We start from the raw sequence: 15,169 nt of genomic DNA, 5'->3' as shown, positions 1-15,169 counted from the left end.
CTAGCCTTAATTCAGGCTGGCTTGAATACTCGGATTGTTAAATTTTATATTATTTTATTTTTTTCCTTTTTTTGGGACAAGATTTTACTTTGCTACCTTAAAGAATTAAGATTTTTCAAGTAACACAACAATGCAACAAACTTTTTTTTCTATCCTTATTAAAGTGAGACCCAGTACTTAAAAAGGTAAAAATGAAAGCATATGAAATAACCTCTTGGTGTTTATTATTTCTTAAGAAATATTTAAAATAAACAATTATTATAACATTAAAACTTCATTTATGAATGCAAAATGTGTGAACTAAAAGTTTGGGGGAGAGTTTGTGAAGGCTAAGTAAAAGTTGAGGTGAATATTAATTTTTTATTATTAATAATAAAAAGAATTTGATTATTTGGACTAAACCCATCCAGACTTGGGCTTTCAAAGTAAAGAAATTTTCAAAAACTTTCAAGCAAAGCCTCGAGATTTTTTGAGCCTCTAATTTTTCATGCAGAGTATCAAGAAAATTTATTATGTTATTTTGTTTATTAAAGCACATCTTAAATTTTCAATTCAAAAGTCGTCTCAGTTAATTAATGATAACTTGGACTTATGTTAAGTTCCTCCTATGTCATATTGACGGGCACACTGACGTATTTATTAATGTTAACTTATGTTAAGTTAATTAATGATCCCACGATTTCTTTTACCACAAGTTTTAAAATGGTCATGGCCTTTGACACGAATGCAAATCCCAATTCCTTAATTTCATCACTCTTAGCATGCATGTGGAACTCTGACAGAATTTTTGCATTCCAGTCTATCTAAACAACTCAGTGATTTCCAATTTCCTACGTAACGCCATTTCACAATTGGTTGAAATACTTTTATCAATAAAATCAAATTAAAATTAATCTACCAGGCAATAACAATGTTCATCTATACGACATTGACCAGAAGGCACTGCTTTGAAAGAACTGAGTTCACAAAAAGAACACGTAGCAACAACCGACTCAGAGTTAGCGAAAAGTCAAAGGAACCAGCCGGTTTCTTGTGTATATATAGGCTCACACGTTAATGGCAAAGACACAGAGCAGAAAGACAGAAACGCAGGCCAGAAAAACAGGCGAGAAACATGGGGTTTCATGACACTCCCCCCTCAAAAACCTCCATTAAGGTGGCTTTCCTAAGCTTCCTGCTCGTCTTGCTTGCAAGTGCAGAAGCACGCATGAAGATCAATGATGCAGATCTTCTGGAGTTCCCTCTGAATCTTGAGTTCTTGGAAGCCGAGTTCTTTCTGATTGGGGCTTCGGGTCATGGATTGGATTCAGTAGCTCCAGAACTAGCTGATGGTGGACCCCCACCTGTTGGTGCCACGTTGGCCAATCTGGGCTTCTTAGTCCGAGACATCATCCTCCAGTTTGGATTACAGGAAGTTGGTCACTTAAGGTTGTTCTTCAACTCTATGAACTAACATATACATGTGTGTGCGTGCGCGCTTGATATTATTTAAAATTCTGGTGTTTGCGTTTTGTACGAGTAATGAAATTTCAGGGCAATAAAAAGCAGAGTGAAAGGGTTTCCGAGGCCATTGTTGAACTTGAGCAGGGAAGCATTCGGTGATGTGATGAACAGTGCATTTGGGAGAAGGCTGTACCCAGCTTTCGATCCATACGCAAATGAAATAAACTACTTGCTCGCGTCTTATGTAATCCCTTATGTTGGCCTCACTGGCTACGTTGGAGCAAATCCACTGCTCCAAAACTTCACCTCCAAGGCGGTAAGCCTCACACACAGCTCTAATGTCTTGCTCTTCTAGACTATCATACAAGTACTTGTTAATTAATTCATGTTTTAAAAATGAGGTGGTTGAAATTTTGTTTTTCTAAAAAATTTCACATCCTTTCAGTCCCACTGAATAAATATAAAATTTGACTCATTTAAAATACTCTCATTAATTATTTAAATGGAATATAATAAAATAAGAGTATTAAAAAAAATATAAAACTTATCTAATATCTTATATTTTAAATTAAGTAAGACTTCTAAAAAACATCCTACATATATTGTGGTTTGAAAAAAGTATTCTCTTAGGTTTCTAGAAACCTTTCAATTGGTTTATTATTATTATTATTTTTACCCTAAACATTCTACGTGAAATAATAGATATTTTAATTTTAATATTTTAGAATACTGCCTCTAATTTTATTTATAAATTATTTTTATTAACCTCATCAATATTAATATAATAAAAATATAAGAAATAAAAGTAAGTAAAATTTTAAATATAATCCTAAATTAAAAAACAAAAAGTAAACAAATAATACAATATTTTTTTTTTGTCTTTCTCTCTTTTATTTTTGAAGGGTAATTTAGAAATTTTCATTTGAAACAAAACAATTACATTAGCTAGTGACTTATAAGGGAGACTAGATTATGTTTTTAAAAGGTAACTAATATATAGAATAGAGAAGTATGCAATTTTGGGTTTTCTTTTTAACATTTTGGAAGAAAATTAATTAAAAAAATGGGATCTGGTATGCTCTTGATAACTGTCACCTGCACTCACATCAGCAGGTGTCTTTTTCGTTTTGTTAAACCACCTGTCCATGAAAGTGCAAGAGGGAGGCATCAAGGGAGGAAAAAAACCAATTGCAAAAATTCAATTAAATGCACCCTTTCATTATCAAAATGCTTATGATCTTTCTTTTTTTTTTTTAAAAAAAAAAAAAAAGTCTAAGATTTTATGCTCGATCTAAATGAAAAGAGATAGATGAAAAACAATGAAGAGGTCGGGCATAGAACAATCTCAAACGCACGTAATCTCTCTCAAGAACCATATATAACATGTACATGCATGTGAATTTGACAGCTCGTGGCGGGGCTTCTGGGGGTGGAATCAGGGCAAGACGCGGTGATCAGAACGCTGTTATACGAACGCCGGAGGGAGACGGTGGTGCCGTACGGAGAGAGCGTGGCGGAGTTCACGAACCGGATCTCGGATTTAAGGAACAAGCTGGGGAAGGAAGGGCTGAAAGACGAAGGGCTCATAGTGCCAAGGAAGTTAGGAGCAGAGGGAAGAATTTCAGGGAACGTGCTTGCAGGTGACCAGGAATCGCTCTCATATGGAAGATCGCCACAAGAAGTGCTGAGGATCGTGTATGGAGATGGTGATGAACATTACCCTGGCGGATTCTACCCTCGTGGTGGACTTGGTCGTATTGCCCAATCTTACCTCTCAACTAATTAGTCTTCTTAATATGCTTTCTCAAACACCACAGGATTGTATCTTGACACTGTTTTATATTAATAATCAAATCGCAAGAGCAGCCCTTCTGTGTTTTGATATTAGATTGCATATATGATTTGGCCTCATATCACATATAATATGTTATCCATCTCGTGTATCATGTTGCCGTACGTATGAATATAATTCCACTTATTTTTTTTTTTTGGGTTTCTTCTCATCTAATTAACCCTTTACTTGATCAAGTTTTACTCAATAATTAATTCTGCAAGCAAACTCACATGCATGCCCGGACTACGGTTGAGATGACACAAACCAAGATTTGGGGGGTAAAAAGCTATAATTGGGGCAAATTTCCGTATGCATGTCAGGATTACTTTTCACTCAACTATAGTTAAGACTATAACCTAGGTTGAATCAGAAGCAAGTTGTATCAGATTTTTATCCAAACTTAAGTTTGCAAGCTCTAATTTGCGGAAAATCTAGTTTTGCAAATGGTAATACAAACGCACACTTGGTTTGATTTAGTTTTTGACTTCTGCTTGTTACTTTTTTAGCCCTACTCCAACAAAAGGCCCTTGGAAATGGTTGGGATATATAACGCTTTGTTTAAGGGTAATTTAACTCAGCTTGAAAATGGAGCACAGTTTTTTGTTGATTCTGTTGAAAAAAATCATTACATAACAATAAGAACAGGAAAAAGAAAACTGGAAATTTCATTATGTTACACTTTGAACATTCAATCTCGCTGCCATTCCCAGTTCCCCTACAGGCTGTCTTCAACTACTCTACTTGCTTCAAAAGTAGCTTCATGATTTGATACATAGGATTCCCCAGAAATCTGATACTCATTCACCTGCCACGCCTTTCTATTCATCAAACATTGAGCAGAGATGACCTTTCAACAATATTTATCTGTACAGCTTATGAGGGTTTGGTATCCTCAATGATTTGTTGCTGTTGATGATGTTGTTGTGATTGACAATTACATATTTTATAATTAAATAGATATAAATTTTAATTTTAATTTAATTATATTTATTTAATTAATATTTTATATATTTTCTTATCATCACTTAATTATAAGATAAAAGAGGAATTCTATAAAATCTATTCATATATCTTCTTTTTTTTTTTGTATGCCAGAAATATTATAAAAGATATTAAAGGAAAGAGAAAAATCATACAAACAAAAAATGCATTGAAGAGGCACACATGGAAGCGGGAGCAAGAGAATTATTTTAAATTTAAATAATATCAAATCTAAAATGATATTATGATATTTTAAAAGGATTAAGAAATATTAATTGCAAAATATTATAAATAAGAGCTCATAACCTTATTTAAGGTCATTCAATCACTTATCTAAGTATCTCAAAAATCCTCTTTAAGATATTTGAAGCCTATAGAAATATTCTAAAAACTAAAAGTGATATCGTTGATGAGTGTTACAAATCATAATTATTTCTTTTCTACTCCTTAATTTTCTCTGAAATCATTTTTCATGATTGAAGATTTTAGAACAATATTATTTGATATTATCATGTATTTTTAATTACCCAGTTGGGATATGAATGTAACTCAATTGAAAAGTTAGTTTTTTATTTATTTTGTTTTAACTATTTGTTTTTATATTTATATATTTTTTAAATTATATTTATTTCTCTTGTTCTTCATGTCAATTTTATGACTAGCCACCATTTAATCAATGGGTAATCTTAATGGGTTGGGAGGTGAAGAAAAAATTTTGGTCTAGAAAAATAGACATAAATAATTAGGTTAAAGATGGTTCTAAAAATTTGTGATGACTTAAAATATGACTTCACAATTTAATTAATTATTTGGCTATCATAAGAATGAATTCAATGCTAATTAAAAAGGGACTAATAATTTAAAAGAATATTGGCACATTTTAGAAATAATTATCACTATAATTGATCAGAGTGAATGATAGAAACTAGTATCCTATATTAGAAATAATTATCACTATAATTGATCAGAGTGAAATGATAGAAATTAGTATCCTATAGGGTGAATCATAATCCCAACGCTTCAAGTGATTATATTTTCCTCATCATTATTTATTGCTTTATTTTCATTATTCATATTCTTATCGAATAATTCATTTTTTCTATTTTTTTGAACTATTAATTATTTAAATAGCAAAGGCACAACTTTCCTGTGAATTTAACATAAAATACTCCAGACAATTTCTTACAATAACTCTGTACACTTGCGACAGTGATCAATGACAATGATTCTCCTATTTGCATCTTCCTTGTGAGCGTCATATATACTGCTGCTGTTTAGGCCCTTTTGTTAGCTATTGTTCATCACAATTCTTTCTTGCTTGATATCGTCTAATTTTTTTTTTTTGTTGTTGAAATTTTCACTGTTTTAGTAATTGAACAATTGGCAGCTCAATCTGCACCTAGAGCAGAAAAAGATTGCATGAAAAAGTAATATGAAGAATCTGACAAGAACTTTCAAGACTAGCAAATCAATGCTGGCAGAAGATAAATGAAGGCTTGGGATCCTAGTGACTTTGTGCGGCACCTACAAGATCAAATTGATGAACTCGAGCATTTTAATGTTTAACGATCCTTTTCATGTTCCATTGCACCTTAACACAGTTCATCTTCTAAAAATATATAATAGAGAAAACTCAGTACATCTTCATCTTTTGATTTTAGTATAAGAAAAAAGTATAGGGTACTCTTTATTTTATACTTTTAGAAGATGAACTGCGGCTAAAAGTTGAACTGCCGCTAAAAGGTGAAGTAGAACATGGAGGATCATTAAGCATAAAATGCTCAAGTTCATCAATTGATCTTGTGCGGTACGGATCATGGTCACTAAGATTAGGCCCTCATTTTTCTTTTTCAACCATTGATTGGTTGGTCTCGAGTTCTTCTCGGATTCTTCACAGTGCTTTTCATGTGATCCTTTTCCAATTCCAAGAGTAGTTTGAACAATCAATCATTCAAAAACTAAGAGTGAAAATTCAACAACAAAAAAATTAGACTACATCAAGCAAGCAGGAAGTGTGATGGATTTCATAGCTAATATTTTCTCTAGAGCTTTGTTAAAATATGCCATTGGCCATCAATTGTTTGAAAATTGGACAATTGGTTCGATTAGAAAATCATTGAATTAGTAATTGTTCTGGTTTGGAGTATAAGAGGAACTGGTTGGGAGAAGACTAATCAAGAACTGGTAAAAAATTGATGGTTCAATCTGCAATATAACAAATAAAATGGATGGAGAATGGATTAATATGGTTAAGAGGAGGGGGAGAGTTGTGATAAAAACAAGTAAAAACCACCATCATATGGTTGTTTGTGTCGAACAATAATTAAATCAAAAAAATTAACATAAAGACATAAAGAAGGGTGGGGGGGGGGGTGAAGGAAAAGTAAAAAGGACAAAGACGTGTAGTTGATATTTGGGATTAGGTTGGAGGAAAAAGAAGAATCAGGCCTAGAATGAAGGAAATGCTCAAAGAAAATGATAACTTGGGTGTTTGAGAGAAGTTGAGATTGAGACTTATGATAACAAAGGAGAAAGCACAAAGGATGAATGATTGGGGATTTGGGTACAACCTTTAAACGCAAGAGTGGACGCGTTAGATACAATGAATTAGATCTAATATATGCCAGAAATGCACGCCACATTCAAATTCAGTGGAATATATTAAATAAGCGTTTCGGACACAATGAATTAGACTTGATATGCATCAAACACAAGCCAAATTTTAAATTCATCTGAACATATTAAATGGACGCGTCAAATATAATGAATTTCATTTGATATGCGTTAAAAAGGCATCATATTTCAAATTCATTTGGATTATTGAATGAACGTATTCAATTAAATGCAATGAATTACAACTTATAGGCGTCAAATTTCAAATCCATTTGAATATACTCCCTCCGTTTTAAATTATAAAACACTTTTAAATAAATCTTATATACCAATAAAACTCATTAAATACACTTTACAATCATACTTTTTCGAGACAAAAATATAAACTTTTAAAATGCACTTCATTTAATACTTCATTGATCAAAGAATATTGAAAAAAAAGAATATATGAAAAGGATAATATTGAAAAAGTATCATTAATGAAATCTTATTTTTATTAAAGTGTCTTATATTTTGGGATGCTGACTCTTTTCTAAAAATATTTTATAATTTGAGACAGAGGGAGTATTAAATAGGCTCATCAAATGCAATGAATTACACCTTATATGCGTTAAATATATGCCACATTTCAATTTCATTTGCAAATACCAAATGGACGTGTCAAATACGATGAATCACATCTGAGATACGACAAATACACTAAAAAATTTAACTTCAACTAAATATATTGAATATGTGTGTTAAATGTAATGGATTACTCTTATATGCGTTAAATAGGCGTCAAATTTCAAATTCATTTGCATATATTAAAAGGAAATGTCAAATGCAATGAATTACATGTTATATCTTATATGCGTTAAATACGTGCCAAATTTAAAATTTATCTAAATATATTGAATGGATGCATGAATTACATATATATGCTATGCACCAAATACACATAAATTCTCAAATTCAATTAATAAATAGGTGATGAGTTAATATCATTAATGAATATCCTCTGGTCAAAAGTATGTGTCATTTTTAATTGAATTACACTCACAATAAATTAATTAATTATCTTTAAATCAATTTAACGGTGACAAAACCAAAGTGAGATTTGGGTTTCTAAATTAGAGAAATCTTGTTTATAGTTATTATTTTTGGATTCATGGATTTTGATTTTCAATTTCATGGATTCTGACATTCCAATGGCATTCTAGATCAAGGCAATATCAGAAATTGAAGATTTAACATATGAAAAAATTAATATGACTTGGACTGGCATTCAAATCCCCATTTTTATCATTCTCCCTAGACCTTTTGAATTTATATAATGAGAAAAACGAAAACAAAATATCAAGTTCATGTGTTCAGCTTTGCGTCTTGGAGTTGTTGATCTCAGCCTGGTGTTTTACAAATTTGTTTTTTTTTTTTTTGCTTTTTGATTTTTTAATTAGTTTCCACATTGAATATATGAGGTTATGCTAATTTGGAGGCCACATAAGAAAAAATTAACAAAGTTTTCCCAGTTAGTGACACATAACTAAATAAACATGATCTACCTTGATCCATTAACAACAATGATGAATTTTTTAGATAGACCAAACTTAAAAGATTGAGTCACGATCAAGTTAAAAGTTGAAGAATTAAATGATTAATTTTTCTTTTAACATCTAACCTTAGAAATTCAATCCACCAATTATGAATCCACATATCATTAATGAATACTTATTCGATTCAAAAGTATAAGATATTTTTAATCAAATTATATTCACAAAAAGTTAGTTAATTATCTTTAACCTAATGTCATTGTTTCATATTTACCTTTATTTAACAGAATGTCTCACTTCTTATAAAATATGAGTGATTTATTTATTAAGGATATTTTTATAAAAGCTCTTTAATTATGCATTGAAATCTATCCTTAAAAATAATGTCTCCGATTTTGAAAGAAAGGGAATAGTTGTTATCAGGGGCAATAGTTTCCATGAGGCTAATGATGCAGTTTCCCTACTATCATGAATTAGAAATCTTGAATGAGACCAAGAATCCTTAGGTATGTCATAGCTATTTTATTACCCAGCCTCCTAATCCTCTATTCTTCCACAGCATTCGGAATACATCTGAAAATTACATTTCCTGCATTGATGTCACAGTGACAGAAAACATTGTTACTACATGTTCCTTTCTATGTAGTGACGGGTCTAGGATTATGTTCTGGAGGGGCCAAATTTTCTTCTTCTACTTAAGGTGGGGCAAGGTTTGCCTACACAATTTTTTAACCAATTCATAAAACACAATAGTAAATTTTTACAAAGAGATGAGTATTTTGTTGGGGGGGGGGGGGGCACCCCTACTAGCTCTCTGTTTCTATATCCCTCGTATTTCTTGGACAGATAAATCTCTTCCACATGATGTTCCTCATTCTAAAGCTGCTTGCATTTTTATCTGCGTTCCAGATTATCCACTTTTGCAATGGAAAGACAAAAATGTATCACACACAAAAGAAAAGACTTGCTCTTGCCTTCGAAAAACATACGACACCGAAAACAGATACGACAGTTCCCACATCTCTAACCACTTGCTCATGCCTTAGAAGCACAACCCAGAACCCATATCTGTAACCACTTGGGATGGACATGAAACAAAAACTATGCTCTGAAGTCTGAATCAAGTCATGGCATAGGTTTCATTACCTTCTTTATCAAAGGAGTTACACAAATAATTAGTAGATTTACAAGGTCCAAAGTATAATTATTCTCCCTAAACAGAGAGAACATAAAACAAACATACACGAGTCAGTCAGATTTCTCTTGTTCAAATGCTTGTGTAGGCTTAGAAACTGATGCAAACGTTAGCAAGTCTTTCTATCTCTTCTTCACTTATAAATCCCTCTCTCTGTTTTTTTTTTTTAATTTTTCTTTTTAGAAGCCGGTGGTGTTGGAATACATAGCCAAATAATAGGAATACAATACAGATCAACAAAATTGACAAATATTGGACTCTGTTCTTGATGTGATTGGAGTGATAAATTAAAGGAATAAAAATTCTAGCTTTCCCAGAAGAAATGCAACCAACACGTTCTCATAATAATAGAAAGCTACAGATATAAGGTATATCTGTGTAACAAATTAAAATCCCTCTGGCCATAGTTTTCTTTTCCTTCAACTGATTGATAGATTATTCATGAGTAACCTATTTCAATCGTGAAGATTTGCAGGTGAACCCTAATAAACAAGTCATCGGCTCCACCTCAGGACCATCATCTTCATTCGTTTCTACTAGGATTTATTTGCATCTGCTACACATCACTCTTTCATCAGAGAGTGAATGTTAACTTAAGAGTAAAAGTGGTAGTCCTTGGCTTTAGTTATGATTGCCCTCAGTCCTCCAATAGGTGCCACGATCATTAAGCTCACTCCAAGCAAAATGCAAATCTGAGATCAATCCATTTAATTCCATATATTAATCAAAAAGGACAAATGTTTAATACCATCAAAAGAAAAATTCCCAACATACCCAGTTAATCCACCAAGACAAGCTAAATCTCTTTGGATTGCGGATTGTAAGCCATATGATGCAAGGCAGCTGAAAGTTGAAAGAACATAAATTGTTAAGCCGAATGTTAATCCTCAGGGGAGATCTCGCTGGATTCAACTTTTCAAACATTCAAGACACTTACAAAGTATGTTGTTGGGGCAAAAGCAAATCCTCCAAAAAACCCTAGGAGACCATTGAAGAATGGGAAGGTGATAGCAACAAACATCGTGCACGCTGCAATGAAAGTATATATATGAATGTACTCTTACGAATCAAAGCGTATCCATTGAAAATGTTACAAACCCCTAAGTTATACTTACCCACATATACATTACGCACAACAAAACGAAGAAGAATTTAGTAGGTCTGAATTTCAGTTTCCTCACCAACACCGTTTCAATCATGTCAAACACTGCCATTGCATAAATCTAGACCAAGAAAAACAGAACAACCATAAATATATTGCTTTAGGTGCTTTGCAGTAGCTAGAATAGAAGGAATCATATATATCAAAGTATATGTGTGTATCTTCATCACCTGATAGCTTCCAATTAAATGGATGACGACAAACATGTTAGCCATGGCAATAAGCCATGCTGGTGACTTTAATGCAATGAGAATATTTTCGTCTCGAACCTCATTTCCAAAAACCCAATAACCAATGAGAGCAACTGGTACATAGCACACAGCCACGATTAATAGGCCGCAACCACTCCTCTCCACATAGGACCCTTGGATGGTTTCTCGGGTGTAGAGGGGATTGTTGCTTGGATTTCCAGCACCACGTTGTGTCCAGCATATGCAAAAGCCACATTGCCGAGGGCGTTAAAGAAGTTTAACACATTCCCTGCAGTACTATGATCTAATCTATACTTATCTACTTTGTGTACAATATCCTGTTTTAAACATGCTGCCCAGGCAATTGTACAATAACTGTAGGACAAAAATAGAACAAATCAAACTTACTGCTTATCGTGTGGTCTCTTGTATCTAATTAATGGAAGCTGCAAAGATAAAAGAAGGGACATGGATGCATGTACCTCAAGGACATGACTGCGGCTGCCAAAGACACACCAGAAATTGCGTTGAAGTTGGGGAGATGGGATAGTACAAATTGAGCAGAGGCGAAGATCATAATGAAATAGGGCAATTTGATCTTATCGCAGCCAGGACAAACCGTTTCGTGGAACTTCTTCAATGACTCTCCTCCAGTGACCATGTAGACAATGTTTACACCAACTTCAACAAGAAGTTGCTGAGGCACCACAATATAGAGGCCCAGCTTTTCACCAAAAGCATACTGACCCAGTTCATGGTATCTGTCAAAACGTCTTCCCGGGACCATTTCATGCATCTCCACCATTTGCCAGAGAGTATACAGTGTAATGATCCATGAGAGGACTAGCACAGTCACGCCAGGACCCCTGCAGGAAAACAACATCGTAATTATCAAATCAACATACAATTGGTGGGTACAAGTGTGCTTGAATTTATACACGCTGGATTTTATTTTATTTTATTTTTTGGTTGCGTGATAATGGGATGAGATAATGTTAGCAAATTTGCAAAGAAATGGTGCTAAAATTAACGTAGTTGGGGTTCGAATACTCTTACCATCCTAACTGAGCCATGTCATAAGGGAAACTGAGTACACCAGCTCCAATCATGGCGGTAACGTTGTGAAAAGCTGAGTAGTACCATTTCGCATTTCTCGAAGAAGTAACTGGAAGCCAATCATCAATTTCCTTCTGGCTTGCTAATGTTTCATCAAACTATTGAACATACAATTCATCTTATTCATAAGAACAGAGGTACATAAGAATAGATATGCAATGAATCAGAAAAATTCAATTTTGGTGGCATTTAAAAACTAAGAGAGCTGGATTTTGGCATGTACTTGAAGGGGTTGGCTTTTCCCGGGGCATGAAAAGTAATTGTGGAATCATAAAGGTCAGGGAGACCATTTTTCATTTACATGCGAGTCCAATAGTTCGTCTTATCAAAAGCAAACAACGCACTCAGGGAACTCCCAAACTTTTCGGAGGTACAATACAAAAGCAAAGGCGATTCGCTAGCCTGTGAAGTGCTTATCTTTATGTTCAATAGGTTAATAGGTTAATTAAACCTCTCTATAAACTTTTTCCTTCATAAAGCTAGAATTCAAATGAAATTCTCATGTTTGCCCGAAATGATTAATTGGCGTGTTTAGCTTCGGTTTTTTAACCAAAGCAACGTGAGAGCAACTTTATCTTGAAAGTCGTGAAATCCTATTTCAATGAGTTTCTAGTTTCCATATGAAGTGGAGTCTTTTCACTTTTTTTTTTCTTCATTTTTCTTCATTTTTTCAATTCCTACCATTCATATTATTTTATTAAATAATTTTTTTAAATGATAAAATTAATAAATGATGGAGATTGAAAAAGTAGAGAGGAAAATGAACGGAAAAAAAAAGTAAAAACACCCTCTGCCGTTTCGAAACATCGTATGCATAAAGGAGGACAGGTTGTTACCTAGTTGGCTAATAAAATATAGAAGGAAGGGAGTTGTGTGTGACATGAGAAAAAAAAGTATGGCCAACTCTGAAATCTGAATATAATAGCAATACTAGCTCATAACCTTCCTTGTTCTTGCCTCTCGGGATAGAATCATAGAACACACTGCACAAGTTATACGATTGTTTGAGCAAATACATAATTAACCCTAATCATTTTTTAATGCTTGCTAATTTTTTTGTTCTACGTCTCGTATCTAGACTCTATCCAACTCAAGCTAAAAAAACTTAACAGGATCCATCCTAGTTAAGATTAAGCAATTGTGCAACCCTTTCAAGCGACAAACTCTTCCATCAAGTATTAGAATCAATTGTATTCTCAAGAGTCAAATTCAAGACTTAATTTTAATTAAGTTGGTACAACTTTCATAGCAATTGAGCCAAACACATGCTAGTTAATTGGTCATAATTCACAACATTCACTTTTATGATGCCATTAGTAGCTGGATTTATATTTATAAGTCAAATAATGACAAGAGATTGATATATTGAAAGAAAGATTATTTTGAAAAAAGTTAATTATTTAATTTCTATAATTTTAACTCAATAAAAGCTCAATCCAAAATTTTGACTTGACATAACTCAATCCATAATAATTTTAATTAGGTTAAAATGTATTTCCTAAACATTGACTTGGTACAATTAACAATTTAAAATGCTGGTTCTTATATAAATTAATGAAAAAAACTAATATTTTAAATGACTAAAACTATAAAAATGAATTGCATCAATCTTTATAAAAATAAAGTTCAGGAATTAAGTTTTAATTGAGTCAAAACTATCAAATTAAAATACATCAAGTCAAGTAAGTTTGAATTTTAAAAGTTAAAATTATAAAAATTAAGTGATTATTTTTCCTTGTTTTTTTAAATAATAGATTAACCTCACATAACCTTCAAGAAGAAGAAGAAGAATAAAACCGCACACAACCTCTTATCAAGATAAAAATAGAAGACTGATCCAAATTTTGACATTCCCAACAAGCCTCGTCGGTCAGGGAGATTACGTAAAGTTCATGTGACTTTAATAATATAGTTTTGAAAATTACCTTTATTTTTTTGACAAAGTTTGAAAATAACTTGATGTCATCTTCCCTACATGACGCATGAATGATAGTAATTTAATTTAAAAGTTTCTCAAATATTTTACTTCTTTTCTATTATTTATACAGCTTTGGAAAATATCTGACCGAGAAATAATTATTGAAATATATATATATATATGAAAAAAAAAATTCTTTTCACAATAAATAATCTTTTTAATTAAAAATTATTTATAATTATAATATACACTTTTTCTCAATGTTTATTTTAATATTAATATTCTCGATCATTTATTAGTCATTAAAATTTATCATTACATTATTTTAAAAAATACTAATAATAATTTTAAACATTATTAATAAACTATCACCCCCACTAAAATTTTCTGGTCATGTGTCCCTCGATCGCTTCATATTATCATAAGATTAAGCAGCCCCAGGCAGAGGCAGCTTACCGGTGGAAGATGAAAAAGCACGGGGTTCGTCCTGAACCATTGAGTGAAAATAATTTATCTTAAAATAACGATATTCTCTCTATACATATACATACATACATACATACATATATATATATATATATATATTGCTTCCATTGATTTGTTAGCTTGAAAACTTAGAAGAATTTGCAGAAACAAAGATAGGAGCAGAAGGAAAAAAGCAGCAGGGAATTAAATGAACTGAAAAGCATGTTACAGAAGGAGAGGGAGAAAGAAGAGTCATACGATATTAGTGGAAGTGCCTGCATACGACTCATCGTTTTGTGCTTGAGTTCCCATGTTGAGTCAGATCTCACAACTGATATTTCCAGAGATGAGATCTCACAAGAAGCATGCCTCTCATATATAACTCACTGTACAATTCCTTTTTGTCATTTTAATAACTCGTTGACTTTTCTCCCGGAGGAGACAACGCATTACATAGAACTTTCCCTGGTGATCATTTTTCTATTTCATACAATTTGGTCAACGCAACACCTCAATGACACATTTTCATTATTAATAAATAATTCCATCAATAATGACATCAGTAGAAACTTTGGCCGGTGTATTGCACAGGACATAGTAACTTGGGATGGACATGAAAATATAATATACACATACACTGAAGTTTGAATCAAATCATAGCACAAGTTTCATTACCTTCTTGCACGGCAAAGAGTTACACATAATAATTTACTCTCGTC

The 15,169-nt window shown here is 32.6% G+C and overlaps 1 protein-coding gene and 1 pseudogene across 1 annotated transcript; one reads left to right on the top strand and one right to left on the bottom strand.

The window, feature by feature from the left end:
- The first annotated feature begins 1,061 nt into the window (after window positions 1–1,061).
- On the top strand, window positions 1,062–3,337 carry LOC129298822 (ferritin-like catalase Nec2). Its single transcript, XM_054937268.1, has 3 exons — window positions 1,062–1,428; window positions 1,534–1,759; window positions 2,852–3,337. Exons 1-3 carry the CDS (start codon window positions 1,115–1,117, stop codon window positions 3,227–3,229), a joined length of 918 nt encoding a protein of 305 aa, XP_054793243.1. The 5' UTR covers window positions 1,062–1,114; the 3' UTR covers window positions 3,230–3,337.
- Window positions 3,338–9,918: 6,581 nt separating this feature from the next.
- Window positions 9,919–14,781, bottom strand: LOC129298820 (lysine histidine transporter 1-like; annotated as a pseudogene).
- Window positions 14,782–15,169: the final 388 nt, after the last annotated feature.

This window comes from Prosopis cineraria, unplaced genomic scaffold (genome assembly GCF_029017545.1).
Source record: "Prosopis cineraria cultivar Desert tree isolate PC_DT_omini unplaced genomic scaffold, ASM2901754v1 PC927, whole genome shotgun sequence".
Taxonomy (NCBI): domain Eukaryota; kingdom Viridiplantae; phylum Streptophyta; class Magnoliopsida; order Fabales; family Fabaceae; genus Prosopis; species Prosopis cineraria.
This window is presented reverse-complemented; position numbering and strand designations above follow the sequence as displayed.